General features: G+C 46.3%; 1 protein-coding gene across 1 annotated transcript in view; it reads left to right on the top strand.

Annotated features, from left to right (window-relative positions):
• Positions 1 to 26,359, top strand: part of SMC1B (structural maintenance of chromosomes 1B) — a 2,533,210-nt gene that overhangs the window by 1,372,834 nt on the left and 1,134,017 nt on the right. The window contains exon 13 of the mRNA XM_085652431.1: positions 20,819 to 20,956. Within this exon, the coding sequence (XP_085508557.1) occupies positions 20,819 to 20,956 (138 nt within the window). The remainder of the gene's footprint in view (positions 1 to 20,818; positions 20,957 to 26,359) is intronic.

Genomic DNA, 26,359 nt, shown 5'->3' on the forward strand with positions numbered 1-26,359 from the left:
GTGCCCCCTTGACGAGGCGGACTGGCGTGATGCCCTTATGGCCCCCCAGAATAGTCACCGTCTCCGCCAAACTCAAGCTGATTCAGCTCTACTATTTACACGCTGCGTACCTCACTCCCCTGCGCCTGTTCCGAGCGGGTTTGCGCCCAGATGCGTCATGTGCAAGATGTAACCATACCCCGGCCGACTTCTTCTATATGGTTTGGTTGTGCCCCCGCTTGGGACAGTTCTGGGGATCCATTGAAGTGGAGCTAACGAAGGTATTGGGCTGCGAGGTTCCTCATGACCCACGTCATTCCTTGCTGGGGATCACTGATGGGCTAGATGGGTCCAGGAATGAAAAGTTGTTATTCAGCACAGCTATGATGGAGGCCAAGCGGGACATTGCGGCGGCCTGGATAAGCCCCGACCCACCTACACTAGAGAGATGGCGCAGAGGGGTTGACTCGTGTGCGACCCAAGAGAAAGCCCTTTACAAAGCTAAGGGGTGCGTTAAGAAATACCTCAGAGTGTGGGAAAAGTGGTTGGGGAATATGGAGGGTCCTGATTAACTTGGTTCCCGATTCTGCCTATGTAATTTTATGGGGATTGTGATTGGGGGGTACAGTGCTTGTGCGATTGAACTCATACTTGTGATTTCCGTGTATTGGCTGAATTGTTTATATGTTTTAAAACCAATAAAATTTGCTTATCAAAAGTAATAGTTTTATGTATTACTTAACATCTTAATAGTGCTATACTTTTTAATTTCAACTACATTTCAATTGTTGGCTGTTATGTTTGTGGAAATATAGGGGCTCATTAGTATAGCGGGTGGATCGCCACCGCCCGTATGGTTTTTATATTAGTGAATTTTAAAAAACATAAAAAATTTATTATTAGGGCAAAATATATTTTTTAATAGTGTTCTGTTATTTATATGTTTATATAGTATACAAACATATATTTGTGTGCGTATGTTTATGTAGGTGAATACATATAGTATAAAATGTTACTTAAATGTATGTATTTTACATTATAGCCATGTTATATATTACAATATTTAATATTTACTATTTTAACCTATATATTTCTATGAAAAATCAATATTTGTGTCTTTTTTTAACAATATTAATGTGAAACAATATATATTTTTTATATATTTGTACTTACCTTTATATGCATCGGAAAATTATATTTTTGTGATCTATATTTTTGACACTATCTATGTATCACGACATTTGAGGTCTCAATATTATGTCAATGAATCCTTGCATCACCAGTTATGGCTCAAGTCCTCTGAACCAATAGCAAAAAAGCCCAGGATAAAGTGAAGGGCCTCCTCTTAATGGGAAGAATCAAAAATTTCCTAGCTATCGTAACGGAAAGTTTCAATTCTATTAAGGACTCGGAGGTGAGGATTATGCTTATTCTTTCTCCACTTTAATCACAGCAGCCATTTGAAAGTTAACAAACCACAGTTCCCATGAACCATAGGGAACAACAATACAAAAAACAGTGTCTATGGAGAGACTGTCCACTTTCAATGCACCAATCACGAGGCTCCTAGTAGTATGTAGTCCTCTGTCCCTCTTCATTCTCCCTCTTTCGTCGCTCAAAGCCAGCCAATCCTGAATCCTCACGAGTCCTGCTTACTGGCATCGCCTGCAGAAGCAAAGCACAATGTATGCGACAGCAATGGCTAAGGTTTAAACCTGCCAGGGAGGGAAATACAGCATAGAAGCACAAACCACATAAGCGAATCATCCAAGAACAAAACAGTTACTTACCCCAGTACGAGGGCGTGTTATAGACCTGAAACAGGTACCCTGGGTGGGATAATCCTCGCCTCCGAGTCCTTAATAGAATTGAAACTTTCCGTTACGATATCTAGGAAATCTTTTATTCTATGTCAGGACCGGAGGCGAGGATTATGCTAGTTGAAAGCTTGCTCACCACCAAGTGTGCCATGTCCAGCACCGGTTTAAAATAAAACCGTTTATAAGTGGAGTCTGAAGACCAGTCTGCCGCATTCCAGACGAGCTGCCAGGGCAAACGCTTTGGAGGCCATAGCCCTTCTAGTCGAGTAGGCACCAAAAAGCCACAGATCAATTCCGGATTCTTGCATCACCCAACTGACCCATTGGGCGATCGTAGGGGAAGACACAGCCCTATGAGGTTTCCTGAGCGCGATAAGCAACTGTCGCTCGCCCGGAGGACGGAACTCCTCTGACATTTCCTCATAAGCCTTAAGGCAAGCAACAACACACAACTTGGGAGAGTCCTGGAACGCTGGGTACGAAATGGATGATGTCCCACATTTTCTACGCCGCCTGATCGTGAAAGTCACCCCGGAGGGAGAATATATTCTACCCGAGACATCCAGAGCCGGCACATCCGAAACTCGCCTGCAGGAAATGAGACAAAGGAGCATAGCCTGTTTGGCGGGCAGCTCCTTCCTAGACAAGAAGCGGTTGGGTTGCCAGGACAAGAACAAATTGAGGACCTGGTTCACGTCCCACAACTGAGACTAACGAGGCTCAGGCGGTAAAGACAGATGGATGCCTCGAACAAGTCAACAAACAAGGGGGTGCTCGCCCACGGGTGAGCCGTCCACCATATTATGGCCGGCAGAAATGGCAGACCGAAAGGTGTTAATGGTCCGGTATGCCAAACCTTCCTCCGTCAAAGCCGCCCAAAAATTCAGAATGTCCGTCACATCTGTTGCCACGGGATTGAGACCCCGTCGCAGACACCAGCGAGCCCATCGTCGCCACGTGGAGCGGTATCGCTTAACCGTACTATCGGCCCAGGCCTTGGACATGAGCCTCTCAGCCGCTCCTGAATGGCCTGGCACCACCCAGCGTCCCCTGTAATCCGCCACACCATCAAGTTCAGAGAACCCTGAGCGATATGCGGATGGGGAACTTTGTCTGGACTGAGCAGAAGAGTCGGAAAGTGGAGGAGTAGGATTGGAAAATCCCAAGAAAGTTCCAGATGAACCGGATACCAGACTTGAGACTTCCAGATGGGTGATATCAGCACAAGGTCCACCCCCTGGCGCCGAACTTGGGCCGAGACCCTCGTCAACATGGCGAATGGGGGAAAGGCATACCTCGTCTCCTCCCTCCAATCCTGAAGGAAGGCGTCCGTGGCCGCAGCCAACGGATCCTGCCTCCAGCTGAAGAACCGAGGAAGCTGAAAGTCGAGCCGGGAGTCGAAAAGGTCAGCCGAGAACGGACCCCAGATGCTCCGGAGATCAGCGAAAACTCCCGGATAAAGCTGCCACTGGCTCACGTCGTGGAAGTGGCGTGAGTGGAAATCCGCCACTTGGTTGTCCGTGCCCGGGAGGTATTCCGCCATGACCGAGACTTGGTGATCCAGGCATTATTGCCAGAAATTCGCCACCAAGTCCGCAAGAGCTCGCGACCACGTGCCCCCAAGATGATTGATGTACCGAACGGCTGACACATTGTCCATCTTGTGGAGAACACAAGACTGGGCCGAGTCCTTGGTCCAACATCTGATCGCAAAAGAACCCACTAGGAGCTCCAGACAATTGATATGAAGCTGTTGCTCTTGCGGAGACCACTCACCGCCGGTAGTGAACTCTCCACATCGCGCGCCCCGATTCGATAATAAGATCGGGCGCGGAACCGAATATGGCCCGCCCGTTCCAAGCTTCCATGTTGGCCAACCACCATTGGAGCTCCTCCTTGGCCTCGGGTGAAAGGGTTACCTTTTGCAAGTAAGAAAGACCCCTGCGAAGGTGGCGAGCCTTCTATTTCTATTTCTATTTCTATTTAGGGGGTTTTATAAAGCGCTTGGTGACGCCCAGCGGCGTGTCCCCGCGCTAAAGAGCAGATACTCACTGGAACCTACAAGGGAGGAATACCCTACTGTTCAAATAGTGCAGTTTTAAGCTTGGCTCTAAAGATTGATTCTGATGGTTCTAGTCGCAATGCTGTAGGTAGTGTGTTCCATCTAGAAGCTGCAAGGTACCTGAAAGATCTTCCGCCCATCCGTGCTCTGGACACCTTCGGGATAGCCAGGAGTCCTGAGCCGGAAGATCTCAGGGAGCGGGACGGCTCATAAGGCGTCAGCAGTCCTTTCAAAGGGAGAGGAGACCTCCCGTTGATGATCCGATGGCATGTGCATAGTGCTTTAAATTCTACCCTGCTTCTAATCGGGAGCCAATGCAAAGACCGGAGGGCCACTGAGGATGCGGCTCTCCTAGGTAATCTGAGCACTAGTCGGGCAGCGGCGTTCTGTAGGACCTGTAGGCGGCTCAAGTTCTTCTCCAAAGTCCCTAAATAGAGAAGATTGCCATAGTCCATCTTCGATGTGACTAGTGCATGCACCAGGGTTTGACGAGCTCCTACAGGTAAAAACTTCAGTGCCTTCCTAAGACTTTTGAGGGTCCCGAAGCATGAACCGACCACCCGATTGATCTGGGGGCCAAAGGTCAGGTCAGTATCGAACCAGATGCCCAAGTTCTTTGCTTTCTGGCACGGGATAGGTGTTGGACCTAGGCATGGTGGCCACCATGCCGACGTCCATGCCGATCGGCCTCCCCCCACAACCAGCACCTCGGTCTTGCCTCCGTTAAGCTTGAGACAATTGGCGGACATCCAGGCGGCTAGATCCTGCATGCAAGCTCTGAAGATGTCCGCCGAAAGATCGGGTGCACGCGACGGGGAGATCACCAACTGCGTGTCGTCGGCGTAAGACACCATTTGGAGGCCGTGATTCTCTACTAGGGTGGCAATCGGGGGAACATAGAGCTTAAAAAGTGTAGGACTCAGGGACGAGCCCTGTGGCACCCCCTAGTCCAAAGCAATACGCTCAGAGTAATGATCACCTTGCCTCACTTGGAAGCACTTAAATCCATTTCAACGCTGCCCCTCTCACTCCACCTTTGTTCAGACACTTTAGCAAGATGGAATGTGCTACAGTGTCGAACGCCGCGCTGAGGATCAAAGCCATGGTTTGTCCCTCGTCAGCACCCTGCCTGAGGGTTTCGGTAGCCCTAAGAAGGGCAGACTCTGTAGAATGACGGGGCCGAAACCCAAATTGGGTGGGGTGAAGAAGGTTGCTTTCCTCCATATATTTCATTAGCTGCTTGTTTACCACCTTCTCCGCTACCTTAGAAAAATAAGGCAGCAGAGAAATGGGGCGTAGATTGTCTAGCTTCTCGGAGCCAATGTTGGGCTTCTTGCGGAGGGGGAGCACCACAACCTGTTTCCAATCCTCAGGTATAGAACTGGATCGAAAGGAGACATCTAGCAGATGCCTGATGTAGGGTTCAAGTGTCTCCAGACTATCACTCAGCCCTTTTGGGGATGCAGGATCTCGAGGGGAGCCAGATTTGACAGATCTGCAAATTTTGACTAAATCCTCCGGTAAGGGAGTAGTAAAACGGAGTAGCAGGTTTTGATCTGCTTCCTCTCCTACTGAGTCTGCGGGCTCTTCCACTACCGGTGGTATATCTGGAAAAGCAGAGTAGATCTTAGACACTTTGTCTCCAAAGTAGTTGGCAATGCGATTGCATGCCGCTACTGAGTGGTCTTCATCTTGGGTTAGGGTCTTTGGGGTAGACAGGGACTTGTATATGCTGAACAATTCCCTAGCGGAGTTTTCTGCCCGCTGGATTCTGTCGGCATAGTATGTGGCTTTCTCTATCCGGATTTTATTATGATAGGTTCGTCTCTTTATGAGATAGGTCTCTTTCATCCGGTCCTCATATGCCACTCTCCATTGTCTTTCTGCTCGTTTGCAGTCCTTTTCGGCGCTGCGCAACACCTCACTGAACCAGGGAGCAGTTCTTTGTCTGTGGGCACCTTTAGTTGACCGGCCCAATGGGGCTGTGCAGTCCAGAGCAGCCATGATGCGGTCATTGAGCAATTTATTAGCCATTACCACGTCATTGCCTCCTGGGGGACCTTCTGCAATAAGGGCCTTATTAAACTCTCGCAAGGAGAATCTTTCCCACATGCGACGAGGGTAATTGAGAGGGGTGGGAGCGCTAGCTTTCTGTTTGGGCAAATGAATAATAAATGGAACAAAAAGTGATCAGTCCAGGGCAGAGGCACTGGGGGAGCGACTGAGACGTCCTCCCAATTGGCAAATATAGGGTCTAGCAGTTGCCCACGGTTGTGTGTTGGAAGCTGCCCCTTTAGCTCTAGCTGTAGGGTGTGAAGTTCTTCCCGGAACTCCACCGCTCCTTTATCTAGTGAGTCTTGCAGGTGTATATTTAAATCTCCCAGCAACAGAAACTTGTCCCTCCTTATCACTGTTTCTGTGACCCACTCTAAAAGATTGCCTTTAAATCTGGCCATGGGTCCTGGTGAGGGGTAAACTAGCAGACCCTTTACTGTCATGCTCCCATCGATTATTATGGTGAAAACACCCGCCTCACATCCTGCCAAATTAACTAGCTCTAGTTTACAAGCCCATTGTTGTTTAAAGGCGATCGCAATTCCGCCTCCTCTGCCTATCGGTCTGTCCAGGCGCACCATCTGATAGTCATCTGGTAAGGCCTGAATGATATCGGGGTCAGAGTTGGCGTCAAGCCACGTTTCTGTAATGAACAACAGATCAGGATGTTTGTCGATGAGGAGGTCATATACATCGTGTTTATGACAGCTAAGCGACCTCACATTAATGAGGCCGCATGACAGCGAGGAATTGGTAACCCTAGTGTCATTTAGCGCTGTGCTAAAGCGGAATTGGCAGTGACTACACCCTCCATTCTTCCCTACCCTTACGCTGTGGCGACCGGGAGAGCACAAAATAGAGGAAAAACTTACTAGTTCACTCCTGCACCAGGTAACTCTACTCTCCGGGCCAGGGGTTGGGACCCTGGGCCGTGTCCGGTCGCGGACGGGCGCAGACGGGCTTGGCTTAGGCGCGCATCCGGCGCGCCCGCTGCGCCGTCTGCCCGGAATACACATAATATAGGGTGTGAGGAGGGTGGGAGGGCGGGGCGACTAGAGCGCACCCCCAGCCCTACCTAAAATGGCGCCCACCGCCGCCAACAGCAAATCACACAAGACGGCTGGGCGAGGCAGAGAAAAGTAGAATAAGCGTGTTGGAGAGATGTCAGTGTGCCTAAATAAATTCCCCAATTAAAAATTCAATTTAGAAGCCCCCAAGTAAGATTCCTAAAAACGATCTCTAGGCAGCTTTTCAACACAGTTTCACAAGTAAATATGCCAGCAAGTAGGTTCCAAATAAAAACGCTTGCAGCCCTAGTATCTCTCGCTAGGGAGAGCTCTAAAATGGGCAGCGAGGGCTTCGATGAACAGCTCTAAATAGCCTGGGAGGGCGGGAGGGCGGCGCGACTAGAGCGCACCCCCAGCCCTACCTAAAATGGCGCCCACCGCCGCCAACAGCAAATCACACAAGACGGCTGGGCGAGGCAGAGAAAAGTAGAATAAGCGTGTTGGAGAGATGTCAGTGTGCCTAAATAAATTCCCCAATTAAAAATTCAATTTAGAAGCCCCGAAGTAAGATTCCTAAAAACGATCTCTAGGCAGCTTTTCAACACAGTTTCACAAGTAAATATGCCAGCAAGTAGGTTCCAAATAAAAACGCTCGCAGCCCTAGTATCTCTCGCTAGGGAGAGCTCTAAAATGGGCCTTGAGGCGCTGAAGGGCCCTGTAGTGTAGAGGACCCGGGAAAATCGCCTGGATGGAGGCTGAGAGGAGCCGGGTCAGCTGACGGAGAGACAGACATGGTTGAGCGAGGGCTCTACTGATCTCGTGGCGAGTCTTCATCAGCTTTCGTGATGGGAGGCTGAGACTGGACTCCACCGAGTCGATCACAAATCCCAAAAAGACCACTCTCTGAGCGGGCAATAGTGTTGACTTCGCCTTGTTGACCACGAACCCCAAGCTCTGAAGGAGGTCGACCGCCGTCTGAAGCTGCGATGCCAAGGCTCGGGGACATTGAGCCATCAACAGAATGTCGTCCAGGTATACAATCAGACACATACCGGACAGACCGAAAGCCAGGGTAGTGAACTCGTACACCCTATCCCGCCAGGGGAACTGGAGAAACCGCCTGTGTGGTGGAAAAATGGGAATCATCAGATAGGCATCCTTTAAGTCGAGACGCGCCATCCAATCGTTGGGTCTGAGGAGATCACGCAGCAGGTGGATCCCTTCCATTTTTAAGTGGCGGTATACCAGCCACCCATTGAACTCCCGCAGGTTTATGACCGGACGTTGCGTACCATCCGCCTTGTCCACTAAAAAAATGTTGCTGAGGAACCCCCTGGGATGCATAAGGGACTCCACGACTGCTCCTTTGACGAGAAGAGAGGAATCCTCCTGGTCGACCAAAGCGGCCTTTGAGGCCGAGAAGGAGAGGGGGCGCGGAGGAACTGGTTGTCAGGGTTCACCGTGAAACTCTATGTGAAAACCCTGGACAGTCTGCAGGATCCAGGCGTCCCTTGTGACAGAAGTCCAGGCCTGGAAAAAATGCGCCAGACGGCCCCCCACTTTTAGAAGGTAAGAAGGGAGAACACTCACCGGAAGAGTTGGAGGCTCCACCGCCTCGGCCGCCTCTGCCTCTCCCACGACGTCCTCGGGTCGGGTAGAAATTTCTGAACCTGGCTTGATCTTGATATTATCCGGTTCCGGAGCCTTGCCCCCGCCTTGATTTGGACGGCAGGACAAGCGACCCTACCTCGTCCGGCCCCCCAGAAAACCCAAGGTCGAAAAACTTTGCGAATCGAGGACTGGGCTTTATCAAGAGACGTGAAAGTATTCACGAATTTGCCCAATTCCCTGGTATAGGGCTTTCCAAAGAGACTCCCTTGGGCCACGCAGCCAGCCTCTAAATTGGCCAAATCCTCAAGTTTGGGGTTGACCTTAATAAATAAACTCCTGCGCCTTTCCGTAGAAAGTGCACAGTTGGCATTTCCCAGGAAAACCGCAACTCGTTGGGCCCAGGCAGAGAGAGTCTCAGGTGAAATAAGAAATTCCGACTGTTTAGCTTCCTCGGCCATGTCTAAGATTTTGGTAATGGGGCGTAGTGCGTTCAGGAGCTGTCCTGGCAAGCCCGCCAGGACCTATCGATACCCCGCTTGGGATCCTTCACAAATTTTTGCAGAAAGGTGGCCATGCGCGAGTCGATCTCCGGGGTAGCTCCCACCTTCCCCGCCAGCGTAGGACGGGGGCACTCCGCCCTCAGACAGCTCCTAGTTGCGTCCTCTAACGGCCGGCGGATCCTACTGGCCACATACTGGGCCACTTTCTCGGAGGGGGCCCAATACAAGGACCTCATCCGTATCCCCTGCAGCGTCATCCCCCGGGGGAAGTGGGCACCGTAGTGGGCTTGCTAGCCAAAAACACCTGCTTAAGGCAGGCGAAAGCATCCAAATCAACCCCAGACTCTCTAGGTCGCTTAGGTTGAGGGGGTTGGGAATCGACGGGGGTTCCACCGTCGCCGGACGCAGGAGCAGGAAGGGTTTTGGAACCCTGGGCCAGTCGTGCGCAAGCCTGCTCAATACGGTGAGACAGGCGCTCCTCTAAAGGAGCCATATCCTGCTCCACCGCCTTGTAAATGGAATCATCCACGGCGCTGTAAAAATCCTCATCCCACTGGAGGGAAGTGAGGGGATCCTCCTCCCACTGGTCATCCTGGTAGGGCTCGTTTTGGTATTCTTCCATTAGAGCTGGAAGTGAGAACGACGCCCAGGTAAGTGGGGAACTTGCGAGGGGTTACCTCAACGTGAAGGGGGGATGGGTGACAGCCTAGTGCAAGGGCGGGCAGAGCACGCTTTTTAAATGGGGAAAAACCCCTGGGACAGACAGCCCTGGTGCAGTTAAATGTAAAGGGCAGCCTGTCAGGCCAAACGTCCCAATACAGGCTCAACAGAGCGTTAGCAATAGGCCTAAAATAACTGACCCCCACCAGGCAGAAATGCAGCCTCAGAATAAACCTGCCTCACGACAGTTACCGACTCTCTTGCATGCGAGCGTTCAAAGGGGCGTAAATCATGCAGAAGCGCTGCCTGAAGGCAGCTGTACCGACCACACACACGGCGTAATGGCAGGCAAGGCTCAGGAATCGTCCGCGTCTCCGTTCAGCAATGCGCGGAATGCTGGAGACGCGGACGATCGAGAGGACGCGTCTTAGCGCCCTCTGGCGGCGGGAGGATGGTGCCGCGAGCCGCACCACAGATCAACGGCCATTAGGGAGACTGAAATCTCCCACGGCCGAGCGAGAAAACCGAGTAGCGGTTAACTCGCAGAGCACACCTAGGGAAAGCAAAGGACGCGCTAAGCGCGAAACGCGGAACAAAGACGGATCACGAAGACAGATCCATAAAAATAGATAACAATGACAATGAGGCCCTCACAAGAAACGCGAGCAGCAATGGAAACGATGCCAAAAAAAGGAAAACACATTACTAAGAGCGGCGGCCGATGTAAAAATATCAACCCCTTACAGAGGCAAATAGTCCACAACCCACAATATGAGGAGAGCGAAAAAGGTCACACTTAGCTTGGCTGCAGCAGCGAAGAAAGAGGAAGAATGAAGAGGGACAGGACTACATACTAGGAGCCTCGTAATTGGTGCATTGGAAGTGGGCAGTCTCTCCATGGACACTCTACTGTTTTTTGTATTGTTGTTCCCTATGGTTCATGGGGCTGTGGTTTGTTAACTTTGAAATTGCTGCTGTGATTAAAGTGGAGAAAGAATGAGAATAATCCTCGCCTCCGGTCCTAACATAGAATTTGTTCTTTCACTCAAACAATTACTGAGTGCCATCCAAGCTGCAGTGGGCAGATCTATTCACTATCAACTGGTAAAGGCCTTTCAGTCATTCTGGGGTTTGGGGTCCATTCAGCTGATACCCCGGATGGAACTTCCTCTTTCTCTGAGAGCAGGAATTCAAGAAGATACTCTCGAGGGAGAAGGACACACCAGCTCCCTATAAACTTCGCCAAGGCTTAAATGCCCCAATGATTTTCCTGTGAACCAGCCCGCCCTCTCTTGCATTATCAGAGAAGGTATACTCACTCCAGTCGTGGCAAGGCTGTCCCTCCACTACTAAATCTGGACTCAGGTTATCACATACACGTGTCCTCTAAATGCCAAGGAAAATCTGTGCTTTACTGCTGTGTTGATCCCCAGATCCAGACCACCTTTGCCCTTGTGGGCATACCACGGTTCTCTGCTAGAGAGAAAACAGTGTGTGAGTAGTGTTCCAGCTTCCTTCTCCAGAATCGGGCCTGGAATACTATTCACACTGTTTCCTTTTAAGGGAGAATGGAGTTCTAATTTGTCACAATGTAAAGGTGTATTACCTTAAACAAGTTCCTCCTCCTGCAGAAATTCAAAGTGCTCTGGTATAGGCAGATTTTCCAAGCAACCACTGAATATTCTTTGGGTTACCCACCAGAAGGAGCTGAGGAAGTACCTCAGGATTACTTTGGGAAATCACCAATACAAGTACTGAACACTGCAATTTGGTCTCAGTACCACCTGGCGAAGTGCTGACATTTCTTCGAAAGCCGAAAATCCACTTTTACCCTTACCTGGAAAATTGGTTCATTCGAGCCAGAGGAGAACAAGGTTCAGAGACCACTTTAATCTACTACTAGAGATTCTGTATAGACTTGGATTCTCAGAGGATCACCTCAAATCCTTTCTAGTCCATCCAGAATGATTCAGTTCATAGGGGTGATTCTATGCTCCAACATGGCAAAGGCCTTTCCTCTTCCAGATATGATTCCAGGGATCATTCATGCTTTGGGTTAATTTTAGTTCAATGGAGAGGCATAATATCTTGGGTTGTTGCAGAGGCTTCAGGAACTTTATATGTCCTGCATAGGGGCACGACCCCATGATAGGCATGTTACCCTCAACTCCATGTATCTGCATACTGGGAGCAGCTTTGAGAATATAATTCACAGCTTATACAGCTGCTTGTGTGCTTTGTTCTACCTTTGAAACAGTGGGCATATGTTCCTAGTCTCCTGGTGGAATGTGTGATCTGCTTGCCCAGGCACAACTTGTGTTTACCACTGACTCTTGTGTCTATTGTTGGAGCTTAAGGCAAACTTATTGGCATTAAAGGCTTTTCTACCAGTTTTCAATCGGTGGTGTTGTTATTCCGCACAGGCCGCACCTCAGTCGTCTTGTGCATCAGAAAAGTCATTGCAGGAGTAGGATTTGGCAGTAGCTCTCTGTAGGGAGCACTGCAAAAGTCGCGTTGTTGCTGGTCCACTGCATTGCATGGATCAACAGCACCAGATTGGCAGCTTAAGCAGCCATCTTTACTCGATGCACAAGTGGAAAATTCAACAGGGAATTCTCATCTTGTTCCTCAAGGCCCGTTCCCAACCACTGATAGAAGTCTTTTCAACTCACGTTAATTCTAAGTGTGACCATTTTACTTCTTGGATGGGATGGAGAGTATGGCTTTCTAGGGATCCAACTTAACTTTGATTTAACAGGAGTCTTCCTGTAAATGTTTGCCCTGGCCCCTCTGATTGTTATGTTACGGTATAGTATTTATGAAGTGCATAGCTGCTTAATAACGAGCCTTATGAGCGCTAGACCTTGAGGATGATTGAACTACATCTACCGGCCTGTCAGAGTGAAGAAGAAGAACGAGGGAATACTAGCTGGAAAAAAGCCATGTCTTCCGGGTTTTCCTGAAATGCGGAAATTCTGACTGTTCTTCAAAAAATTCTATGAGAACCGATGTGCTTCTAACAGTGGATTAGGAAATACTCGAGAAGGCAAAATGGCGGTCGGCAGAGACTGGTGTGCACACCGAGCCAAGAGAGCTCTAGTTAAATCAATTGAGGATGCTGTATTAGAAAAGAAAATTGCCTAAATCAACAAAGAATGAACGTGGAATCATGCAATACCTGTGAGGAGGATTTAAAACCAGCCAGGAGATACTTACATTTTCTCAGAACAGTTATCGGTCTGGCCGTATTGCGATACCTGGGCAGAGCAAACCATAAGGTGGATGACGGCCGGCAGGTGAACTGCTACCAGTCCTGCAAGGTTGCGGATAGATCGGACAAGGCAGACCAAGTAGAACGAGCAGGGCGTACCGCCGTGATTGGAACGATGGCCCCGAAGACGGGCGCTGCCAAAGCAAGAATGGCCAGGATGGCGTTGCTGGGGGTTCCTGACCCGGGAGATGCCGGAGGGGGAAAGGCTCCCAATCTGGAAGTTTTCGGATCACCTACACAGACCCCAAAACGTTGTAGAGGTGGAGTAGCACAGAAAGGACGCCCGGCCGGCCCTACTGTGGCTGATCTCTTGCGAAGGTCGGCCGGGAAAATTGTTTCGGGTCAAGAAGGGAAGAGCAAGGCGGGCCCTCGGGTGAACGCTACGAATGCCGCGAGTGCTGCGGCTCCTTGCGATGTCCGGAGATCGATCCCTGTTACATCGAAAGCTACATCAGAGGTATGCGGGGAAGTTGAGGCTGAGGCAGAGGTCGCTCCTAACTTGGAACTGAGTGCTGAAAAGGATGGTATGTCTAGGTCTCCCTCCCCCTATGTAATTTCAACTATGACCGGTGCTAAGCGGACTGAGGGCCTGACCAGTCCCGATGTTAGTGAACAGGCTGTGAATTCTCCCTGTAACTTAGCGGACTTACAGGATGCGACCAGGGGAGCCAGGGGAGGGGGCTTAACACCAACCTCACCCCTGATACGACGGTCTGGCTCAGATCTTGCTTTAGCTCATCCATCCCAGCTTCATGCTGCCCTTAAACCCAGCAAAACATACATTGGGGACACGGAGACTGAGAAAGATCCTAGTGACTTTTTTTCTCTATCCGACGGAGGTGAATGGTCAGATGAGAGCTTTAGTGATCAAGGAGACGATCCTGGCTCTAAATTAAAAACTATTCTAGGGAAAAAGAAGAAGAAAAGCCAGGGGGTTAAAGAGCTGGCTTGGGACTACATCCCCACAAATCAGCTCACCAATCCCTCACCCCTTGACCCGCTTAGTTCTAACCATCCAGGACCAATCGCCCCAACGCTTGAAGCTATCTTTCAGGCCATTTCATTGCATCAGGATGAGACACGCCAAGATGGGCGTAAGGCTCAAGCTGCCATGCGCAAAGTACAAGGCGTGGTCCGCAAACTAACTAAGACTTGCAGCGCGTTTGGAGATCGGTTGACTGATTTGGAGTCTAGGATTGTCTCTAATAAATCTGAGATGGCTCTGAATTAAACACGAGTGGACTCCCATGAGGCACAGCTGGTCGATGTCAAATGGAAACTAGAGGAGTTTGAAAATCGCCAACGGAGGAACCTACGGGATTTAGGCGTTCCCGAAGGGGTCGAGGGGGGGGATGCCCGCTCATATGTTGTGAACTTGTTTCAAGACTCTTTGCCAGAACTTGCTGATTGGAATTGGGCGCGGGAAGTGCAACGCACTCACCGTGTCCCCCTTGTTCAAAAACAGCCAGCAAAAGCCGGGTCTTTTTTCGTGCCATTTTGGTATATTTTGGGAATTTTCTACTGTGTCAAGCAGTTTTTGAGAAGGCAAGACCCGAGTCGAAGAGATCTAGGAACGAGATTGCCTATTTTGTTCGTCCAGATTTTTGCCACTCCATCGTCGAAAGGCGGTGGAGGTTGCGCCAGCTGATTAAACCTTTTCAAGATAAAAAAGCACAAGCTTATTTAAATAACCCAGCTCGGCTCAAAGTAATCTGGGGAGGGCAAACTAAATTATTTTTGTCTGAAATAAAGGCTAGAGACTATCTCGACAGTTTGTCTGGTTAAGCTTAGACTAAGCTTAATACAGCTGGAAGGTATAATTATCATAAGGGGGTGAGCAAATTGAATATAATGGATTGGGTTAGCCTCGGACATCTGGAAGGGCATCCTTTTTTTGTTTTTTTGTTGTTTTTTTTGGTTCTGGCAAATCTGATTTATTTGATATATCTGAAATATTAAAGGGGTAATGGTGGGGACAGGAAAAGAAAGAAGAGGGAGAAGAAAGAGGAGAAAGAAGGAAAGGGGGAAAAAAAGTGGAAAGGAAGGAAAGAGAAACAGGCGGGGTAAGAAGGGAGAAAAGAAGGAAAGGGGAAGAAAAAAAAGCACATATTCGAAAAATAAACGCAACTTTGGAAGAATAATTCCTTGAGGTAGGATTCCATGAGCAGCATCTATTGAGTAGTACTTGAAGTTCTTTTAACATTAGAGCTCTGGCTACGTGCTGCACTTTCATCATGAAACTGACTCAATGCTGAGTCGGTATGCCTTAAGAGGGGAGGTGGGAGTGTTGGGATGGTGGGAGGGGGGAGCAGGAGTGGTAGAGTTGGGGGTGAAAAGTAAGATCAAAAAAAGCATTTCCGGAATTAGGAGCGAAAAAAAAAAGGAGTTAAAAGAGATTAAGAAGGAAAGGTGAGACACACGGTGGAGGAATATGAAGACACTAGAATGGTTATCAACGGATTACCGGAATTTGGTACTAAATTCCAATGGGGAAGATAACGCTATGTACATGGAATGTGGCAGGGCTGAATGACAGGGCTAAGAGGAGTCGCTGTGTTGAAATCATTAGGCTTAACTCTATGGATATAGTCTGCTTGCAAGAGACCCACATTCCATGGGAAAAAAGAGAACTATTAAAGGTCGGTGGCTACAACATTCTGGCCTGTACAACCCAGACCTCTAACATTCATGGGGTGGCAGTCCTAGCTAAAATATCACTAGGGCTAGCTAAGCGCAGAGTAGTTGACACTCTGGGGAGGTGGGTCATAGTAGAACTTATATCCGGGATCACAATATGTTCGGTGTATGAGTCAAATCAGGATGACCCACAAATATTTGAGGACCTAGAAATAGAGCTTGCGAACCTGGCCAAACTCCCTAATTCTCTGTGGAGATTTAAATATCTCCTTAGGTGTTGGGAAGCAAGGTCGGGCTGGATACTCTGGTCGGAAACCTAGAGTCTACAGGGCCCTAAACTATATTAGAAACAGCCATGGCCTCGTGGATATTTGGAACTTAAAAAATCCATCCGACCCTGGCTACACGTATTTCTCCTGTCCGCATAACAAATATGTCAGGATTGACTACTTCCTTGGAACAAGAGATCTACTAGTAGAGGCTGAGATTATGAAACTTCCTAAATTGATATCGGATCATAACCCTCTGATTTTAGAAATTGTAGTTGCCAATTCTAAAAAACTTCGGACTAGGTGGATGTTTAATAGAAAGCTTCTTGTCAATACAGATTACATCGAATTTATCAAGGAATGGACACAACAATATTTTGATATGAACCGCTTAAGTGCGAGCAGGGGGGTTGTCTGGGATTGTTTTAAGGCCACCCTTAGAGGCGAAACTATCAGCTATACCGCCAGAGTTAGGATGGAGCAGGAAAATGAGAATCAGCAAATTTCACGGGAGCTGGCTAGAGCTGAAGAAGAACATGTTCTTGCAATAATTCAGGGACAGGATGGGGCCCACATCCAACATCAAATGATTGTTTTAAAAACAGCATTAAACAGCTGGTTAACTCAAAGATCCGCAGAAGCGTTTTAATCACACCGGGATGGCGCATATGAAAACGGAGAGCTGGTAGGCAAGAGATTAGCTTTACGAACCAGGCAGAAGATCTCTCTTAATGTAATACCCTCTATTGAAATAGATGGACAAGAATATACAGATCCAGAAGATATTGTTAATGGCTTTCAAAGGTATTATCAAACTTTGTATCAAGATGATATCAAGAAGAACTCTGCGGAAGTTAGGCAGGCTCTATTAGAACTGACTGCAGGCACTGAATTTGAAGGGGGGTTAGATTGGCTAATGAGAGATGAGCTAGAAAAGGAAATTACATCAGATGAAGTTCATTTAGCCCTGTTAGGGATGGCATCAGGTAAAGCCGCAGGACCCGACAAAATTCCGCTAGAGCTCTATAAAATCTTAGGAACAACAATAATGCCACCTGTTCAAGGGAGTGCAATATAGTGGAATCTCTCCTGAGTCTTGGAATGAGACCGACATAATAATTTTCCCCAAGAAGGGTAAGCCGGCAGATAATCCTTCGTCTTATCGAGCAATTTCCCTGATTAATTCTGATTCTAAGTTATATTCTAAAATCCTGCCCAATCGGCTTGGGAGGGTCATAGTACATCTGGTCTCCCCCTGGCAACATGGTTTTATTCCGGGCAAAGGAACTACCGATCATACCCGTAGAGTTATCTCTCTCTTCAATAACATGTCCGGGACGGGGGGCTAGATGGCTATTATCCTCCTCGATGCCGAGAAAGCTTTTGATCGGGTGTCCTGGAAATTTTTATGGGAGAATCTTGAAATAAATACATTTGGGCCCCAATTTATTAAAGCAATTAGAGCTATGTATTGTCAACCTAGGGCCCGATTGCAACTCATGGGTAAAGAATCTAACTTCATAAATGTATCAAGAGGGACCAGGCAGGGTTGTCCCTGCTCGCCGATATTATTTGCTCTCTATATTAATCCCCTGGTGGTTAAATTATTAAAGAGTCAGAACATTAAACCAATAGTTACCGGGGGCTGCAAGACCAAAGTATGGGCATATGCCGATGATGTGGCGGTATTAACCTCGAATCCAGCTGAGGCCATTGTAGAAATAAAACAAAATCGCTGAGAGCTATCGGCTTTTCTCCGTATATGTTTTGAATAAAGGGAAAACAGTTGTTCTGTGTACTGACAATATCTGTTTTAATGATCCAAGAAAAGCAAACACTGCTATCTATTTGGGGGTCTGTGTAAGTGCTAAAATAGAGGAAATCAACAAATGTAATTATGAGCCCATGATCAAAACTATTGGGGATGATTTAAGGAGAGTCAATTGTTTACATTTATCGATCACTGGGAGGGGTAATTTTGTAAAAATTACCATGCTTCCAAAGATACTCTACCTATTTCGAGCTATATTCATGGCCTTAGATGATAGTATTTAAAAAAAAAACTAGAATCAATGTTTTCTAATTTTATATGGCAATACGGAAAAATTAGGAGAGCAATGAAATATCTGGCTCTACCACAAGACAGGGGTGGCTTAGCGATTCCTAATATTACCTTACATTATTGGGTGGCGCTTCGTCACCAAATGGCTACTTTGTTTATTATCGGTAATGGCTATGGAATAGAGCAAAGGCTAAAAATTCCTTCTATATATGAACTTTCTATTGGGAAGAAAGCTCCTGGGCTCTTATTGAAACAATTGGAGCCAAGTTACTATAAAAAGGTTACATTTAAAGTAATTCAGGGTACATGGAATGTTTGGAAGCAAGTCTCTAGATTTATGGTAATCCCGAAGATTAATAGATATACTCCCCTGTGGCACTCATCATTATTATCATCTCAGGTTAATGATGATATGGGAAAGAAATGGGAAAGGATGGGCGTAAGAACAATTGGAGATTTCTCTGGGGAAGGCAGGATTTCCATTTTTCTGCATTACAGAGGGTATTTGACATTCCTAATAATCAGTATTTTAAATTTGCTCAGATTAAAAGCATCCTCATTTTAAACACCTTTGAGATTAAGCTTGATAAAATTCCACTCCTAGATAGCATATTTAAGAAATCTATTAGAATTAGGAACCTGTACAGTTTACTCCTTGATAAAATCCCAGATGATCTGGAAAAAACTGAATCATCCTGGGCTTTGAAGCTTGGTAATCCTGATGTCGACCTTGATATGAGCCTTTCTTTAACATCTAAAATACTTCTGTCCTCAAGTCTAAAAGCACAACTATACAAAACTATTTTTAATTTATATTGTACACCTGCTAAATTGTTTACATGGGGGAAAAGGATTGATGATCATTGTGCTAGATGTGGGCTAGGGCCAGCTACCCTGATACATATGTTTTATGGGAAACATCGTTTACAACGCGGGGATTACATCGCGATGCCATTACATCGCGGTTTTTACAACGCATGTTGTTACAACGACTTGCGCTAGATGGCGCTCTAGGACAAGGAATAGTATAATTTACTATCCAACACCTTCCCTACTGTACGTAGACTGGAGTTGGAATAGTAAATTATACTACTCCTAAATCCTATTCCTGAGCGCCATCTAGCGCAAGTCGTTGTAACGACTTGCGTTGTCAAAACCGCGATGTAGTGTACCGCGATGTAAATGTATGCGTTGTAACGTCATACATCCGTTTTATGACTGCGACAAACTAACTTTGCTAAAAAAAGGTCTATCAGGTTACTGGGAGGAGGTATTTGGTCATAGAGTGGAATTATCCCCCACTCTGTTGATTCTCGATTATGATGGCTCACTGGGGTCAAACGCAGAGGAGAAATGGTGTCTATTCTTGGGGACAGCTGTATATAGAATAATTCTTGCAGCAAGATGGAAAGATGTTGAACCTCCAACTTTCCAGATGTGGCTTGCCAGGCTCCTGGGAATTTATAATCAAGAAAAGGCTATTTATGCCAGCAGGGGCAGACAGGCCAGAATTCGGGGTCAGAGGGTCTGGTCTTGTATTGCCGCCTGGACCAGAACTATAAGGGGTTCATAGGAAGGTAATTAACAAAATAATGGTCAGCTCTACGTGAAGTAGGCTCCAATGATTTGATCTATTTATAAAAACATGTTTTTAAAGAATTTTGCATTTCCGGCTCACCAATTGTTTGCTGGATTAGTTTATGTACTATTGATGGACGTACTGTATTATTATTACTAGCCCCTTTTTTTCTGTAACCTTTCTAATCTACTGCTGGTTTATTACTGTCTGTTATTTTTTGTATATTCTGAAACTGCTTAATAAAAAAAATATTTAAAAAACAAAAAAGAGAACCTATGTGCTTTCTGGTCTTGGTAACTTTAGGCTGTCTCTGGGTAACAAACTGCTTACTTTCTCAGCACTCATTGGCTGAATTTTGGCAGAGATTGCAGTTTTGGCATTGCCCTCAGGCAATTACAGGGTTTATGGTCTGTTGTGCCTCACAGACGTCCTTCATTGCATTTGCTGGCATTCGTAAAATTTCACAAATGGAACATCCATTGCTGGGAAAACTATTCTTGAAATAAAATTAGGTCTGTGTTACAGCTCAAAAAAAGTGGATCATATCCTAATTCCTCACCTTTACAAAGCATATTTATCTAGCTGTGACAAATTAGGATTTCTTTGTGGTGCGGCGTTCTTTAGCCATTCTTGATATAATGCTATGGTCGATTGTAGTCTTGAGACTCGACTCTTTCTGACCATTTCTGGGGACAAAGTTACCTAAGGTAAAAAAAATGTTTTAATGAAAACTCTTATCTTCATGAGATTGCCCTTGTTTCTTCCACCTCTCTTCTTTCTGAGTACAGAAATGTCTGTTGGTGAAATCCAGTTTACTTATATTGTTGTCTTCTTTTTCTTCGGGCCTCTGTTAGGGAGGAATGTGAGGCACAACTGACTTCACCAGTGTGAGTGGCACCTTAAAGGAACCGCTATGTCACTTCTGGCTTAGTCTGCGTCTCTTTGTGGGGCATTGCTCTGGCAAACCCCTTGCTGTATGCTATTATTATACTTACTTGCATTTCAGTGTGTTAAGTAGAACTGACTAGAAAATAGCAAAATCTGAGCAGTTTATGTATTCTGCCTCTAAGAATCTTCCTTGCCAGGCAGTTCACCTGCTTCCCCGAAAAGCATGTGCCATTGAATTATTTTTCATGTGTCTTTCCTTGTCACTCACTCATGGTTTTAAAGTTCTCCATAAGATACATTATTTCATTATTAAGGTGATAGATGGTTACCAGTAATTGAATATGTCTAGAATAGTGTCTTGATGTATACATTTGTATTAGTTAAGCTTTGCATATAATTTAATTTTCAAACATTTTAGGAATTGATGAAAATAAAACGAAAAGAGACTGACTTGAAGCAGTTGCAGACCCAGGCTCAAGGAAACCAGACACGCCTTAAATACTCACAGAGTGAACTAGAATTAATAAAGAAGAAGCATCTAACCCACTGCTACATGGTACTATATTCATAATTTCATAAGCTTGGATTTACCTAATAATATTTCGTTATATACCTTTGATAGTAATCATTCTTGTGTAGTTCACTATTTTTCAGATTGAGTGTGCTTAGGGCCCCCACATACATTGTATTAAATGTACTCAAAGCATTCATTTATTGTCCTGACCCTACAATAAATATCAACAGGTTGTTTGAAACCCGTTTCATATGGCATGTTTAACTAGAAGGGCAAGCATTCCACACATATTTGGCGTGTACGCCTTTCATAATGATCCATTTAATTTTCAGAATCATTACCTTGTACACTTCCCCATCTCAGTTCTTACTGACATGAGGAACTTTGAGCTCTAAGAATGTCACATTGCAATGATACAAAGAGGTCTATAAGTATGGCAGGCGGATCGCCATTGCCCAAACGGCGGTGGTGATCCACCCGCCATACTACACCGCCCGCATACCAATTACCCCCCGCCATATCACTATGGCGGGGGTACCGCGGCGGACGGGAAGACCGACCGACGCTTTTCCGCCCGGTCGACGAGTCGACTGGGCGGAAAAGGGTTTAATATGGTGGCGGTGTCTGCTAGACACCGCCATCCATATTAGTATGCAGGCGGAGAGCAGTCTTTCCGTGGTGGAAAGACATGCAGAGTTCACAGTTGGGGGCCCGTTGCGGGCCCCCAGGAAGTTGGTGGGGGTGGGGGATGCACATGGGGGGTACCTATGGTACCCCCTGCTTTGCATGCACAATGCGGCAGGCACCGTGCGGTGCCTGCCACTTTGTGCATGCAAATGCTCAACATGCATTTTTACCATTGCGGCGGGTGCTGCTGAAAGCACCGCCTGCCGCAATGTTAAAAATGCTTGATGCACCCGCCAGTGTGGCGGGCGTATCCTAATCTCCCCCACAGGACCGCGGCACATATGGCGGTCGGTCCCGTTTTCCGTCAGGATGGTGGGCGGACAAAGTCCGCCCGCCATCCCAATGATGCCCAAAGTTTCCAAACTCTTATCAGTCTTTTCCAGTGCTACACTGCATCACTTGCTGCATTGTGATTCACAATTTATCTTGGCAAGTTGAAGGGAAGACATTCTCTTTCCACGAATCCTGCCTTCATTGTGGGTCAGCTGACTACCTGTCAAGAATGGCTTATGCCCACATGAATTAAAGGGTATCTAAACTCGTGGAGGCAAAAGCTTTAAGATGGTAGTTGGAAAAGCAAAAGTATGTCTACTTTGCCACTCCTTTCTTGCTTCCTTATAACTTCCTCATTGTTGACCACGGCCATCACTTGAGTATGATACAGATGAGGCTGCTGACGGTGAACCCCTGGTACTCCGACCCAAGGGGGGAAGTTCATAATACCCTTCCCTTGTTGTTATCTTATCTCCGGAAGAACCATGGGCTTCCAGCAATTAATTTAAACCGGTGGTTCCTAGTGGGCGCCACTGGCACTCGTTTTTGGGACCAGCCCTTATTTTTCCTCATTTTTCTCATCAAACATTTACCAAGAGCAAGAGAGGGAAAAATAAACCAAGCAAATAGAGTAATCAATAGAAAGTCAGAAAAAACTTCATGAAGAATGACAGCAGGATCCTGCAAGAGTGAGATAAAGGGGCAGGGATTATCTGGTAGTGGATTAAAGGGCATTAGGTGGATTCAGTGCTGTGCAGCCTTGGTATTCGTCACACCAACATTTAGTTGCTGATGCCGTGGGCTGCTGAACAGGGGTTTGGACACTGGTATTCTTTATTTTACAAAGTACACATTGGGCACTTCTAAACTTTGACCCCAAAACCAGCTTCCATAGGGGCCTGTTACCCCAGTTTGATAAGCCACACGCATTCAAGCTTCCATACATCCTGTAGTCAAGAGTCTTCTTCTGCATGAATGCCATGATTTGTACAAGACAGCTACCCCCAGGCCCATATCCCATCTTTATTCCCTCAAAAGGGAAGAGATCTATCAAAAATGTATCCCATATTTACTAACTTTGTGGGTTAATCAGTCATGATCTCGCAGATGTCTCACATTGAAACTGTGAATCACCAAGTAGGGGCTTCCATTTGCCAGGCATGGAATGCCTAAAATCTCCCTCTTGTGGCCGGCGCTTATGCCACCTACTTAGTTTCTGGTAAAGCTGTCCTCACAGATCTGGGGAAAACTTCTTGGTGGACTTTATGTTCTGTATTGGCATGCTGACAAGATTGGTCCTGGGATTGGAAGGTGAATGAGATCCAGAAAAGCAATATCATCATGTTTGTTTGCCAGGGCACAACATATTTTTTGCTGTCCTTGAATGACTTGATGCATCAAATCTTGACATTATTCCTGTCAGTGAGAGTGTACCACCAGGATAGCCTTAGCAAGTCTTGAAACCGTTTCAAAATACAGTCTTATCAGTGGGTTGTAGGCATTCACTTTTCAGAGCCTCCTTCCATGTCTCTACTGCACTCCTGATTATGCCTCCAGAGAGGTGTGGCCATCTTCTTCACACTTTCATGGATATGTGATGGGAATTTTTAATGCATATGTGAGTGACTTAGATGAACCCAGAGTAGAGAGTAGGGAGGGTTAAGTCACATGTCAGTCTTGCTGGCTGCTAGTGAAGAGTGCCATTTTTCCTCTCACCACATTCAACAAGAGACTGTGAGTATACTCCCATAGGTTCTTTGTGGGGAAGTTGGTGGTGTGCTTCTGGATGAACATCAAGCTGGTGACAGAGCAGTTTCAAAATGGCTATACTTCAGGGAACCATACATCTCCCCCCTCCCCCCCCCCCCTTTTTTTTTTCTTTTTGCCTGACAATTTCATGACCTCTACGGATTTGGAAGATGCTTACCTTCAGCTCCCCGTCTATCTCAGACATTTTTGTATTCTCCGGTTTTGAAAAGGAGATCTCCACATTCAATTTTGCGGCCTGCCTTTTGGGCTACAATCCACCTAAGGATCTTTATTAAAGGTGCGGGCAATCAGGCTACATTTACCTTGTGCACAGGATATAATTGGAGCAGTGCTCTTTTCCCCGTCGCCCCACACCCTCATCAATGACTTTCTAAACAGAAATAGGGTGGTCTGAGGTAAAACCAAGAAAAAAAGATTGGGATAAAGAAATAACAGACCCAGGACACTACACTCTGCCTCGTCACTTTTGTGGTCAAGGAGGTCTGCATGTTGTTGTGTTATTGGAAATGCTAAGTGTATTAGATGAATATATATAACTTTAAAGGAATCTTTGTGTAACCAACTCTTTACTTCAAGAGATAACTGCCAACTCTAGAAATCTCAAACTATGTCACTGTACTCGCTTTTTCTGTAGAACCTTTACATTACATTCATTAATATGTAAAACATATGCGTTGCCCATTTAAGAATATGCCTGTTTCTTTACAGGACCTCTTAGGAGAACATACAACTCTAGTCATAAGATTGCAGATAATTGTAACCCAGTCTTCAGAGTTCAGAAAGAACTTACAAGAAATGAAAAGGTAGATCCCCATATCATCTGACTTCAAGATATTTCTCTGTAATCCACCAATGCCCTTAAAAATATTCATTAGCGTGCAAGAGATCTTGACACTTGAAATCAATCGACCATGCAGCAAGGTTCTAGTTACAGCAATTTAGCACATTTGCCTAGCAAGAGTGCTGTAAGCTGCTAGGTCAGTTATACCTAAACATCCAAAATGACCACCCTCCCTCTAGACACTTGAGTTCTTTGCTTGCTTAGAAACATAGCTCACTGCTTGGGCTCTGTCACGCAATGCGCTCTCTGCACATGCTCAGTCCGGATCCAGTCAGTGCTACCACTCTTTAATGACCGCCAGCATTTCCTTTGCTGAAAGGCACTTATTATGGATTACTTCAAAGAAATGCTTCCTGTAGGAAGGTAGGATCCTTCTAGCATGGGTACCCCCACTGTTTGCCTGGTATCAGTGTGTTTTGGACTAGTCTGAGTGGGATCCTGCTAGTCAGGACCCCAATCACTGTACTTTCTCCCTAAATTTGACAATCGTAAGTACTTTGGTACCTTCCCAGTTGACTACTGGTGTACCCTTCTAAGTCCCTAGTATATGGTACTAAGGTGCGCCAGGCACAGGTACACCAGGGGTCTCCAATGGGCTGCAGCATGTATTATGCCACCCATGAGAGACCACTCAAACTGTGACTACAGGCCTGCCATTGCAGCCTGTGTGAGCTGGTGCTAGAAAAATCACAATAAGTATACGTTTCCTTATATCTGAGGTCACTGCAATTAAAACCTTTAAGTCACCCCTAAGGTTGGCCTTTCAATCCTGAAGGCAGAGTGCTAGGTTATAAGTGTTAGGTTACAACACCCCTTGCAAACCCAGGAGTCGATTCTCCAGGCTTTGTAAGTGCGGTCAGTCATTTTATACATTTAGTGGACATCAAGTCAATTACGAGATGTGAATGAATGAATATAAACTTTATTCGGATTGTTTACGATCCATAAAAGCATTACAATTACAATTTAAAAAGTCTTTCAAGGAGATCTAGTTTTAAAAGTTAAAAAAGCAGAAAATAAATTACGGTACTGTTTAAAGGTTTTTCCGATGTCTATAAATACATTTCAGAAAATTAAGGACATGATAACATGTGGCTTCGGTGTCCAAAAGCTGCAAACTTAACATGGCTGCTCTGCATTGTCTGAGACCCCAGGATTTTAAAAGGGTCAGTAGCCAGAGTTTACGGTGTTCCTGATAAAATTTACAAAATAGGACTGTGTGAATAGAAGATTGACTTGATGTCCCATCACATGGGCATGGGGGTGGATTTAAATCCCACACATTTGGCGTTGGAAAGGCCACCAGTTTATGAAATATGTTCAATCTAAATCTTATCAGGAGAAAACGTTCAAAGGTGCCAATGTCAAGTTTTAAATACGGCTGCATTGAAAGAGTAGCTTGGACCAGCGTAGCATGCTGCACCGACTGTTTTCCAGCTTCTGCCTGAAGTCTCATATTTGTCAGATGGTCCAACGCTCGCTTCTTTAAATTGTCGTTTGTGATTTCCCCGAGTTTTTCGGGATTACAATAATATTTTTCCAGTCCGAGATCGCCAAGAAAGGTCCGGATATAGGCCAGCCATTTGATTTTAAAAGCATAGTGCAGAGACATTGCATCCGCCAGTATTGTTTTTGTGACGTCGTTTGTGTCTGCCACCCAAATTCGTCGCCAGAGTAGAAGAGGTTGGATTTTGGCAAGATCTTCAATATATGATGCCCCTAATTCTAAGTGGCAGGCGTAAACGGAAGATGTTTTGGGGGCAGACAGGATAAATCTGAAGAACTTATTTTCTGCAGTTTGCAGAGAAGTAACGTCCGTGTATCCCCATAGTCCTGCTCCATATAGGGCTGTAGATTGGCACTTGGCTCTATAT

Source organism: Triturus cristatus, chromosome 4_1, assembly GCF_964204655.1.
Source record: "Triturus cristatus chromosome 4_1, aTriCri1.1, whole genome shotgun sequence".
Classification (NCBI taxonomy): Eukaryota; Metazoa; Chordata; class Amphibia; order Caudata; family Salamandridae; genus Triturus; species Triturus cristatus.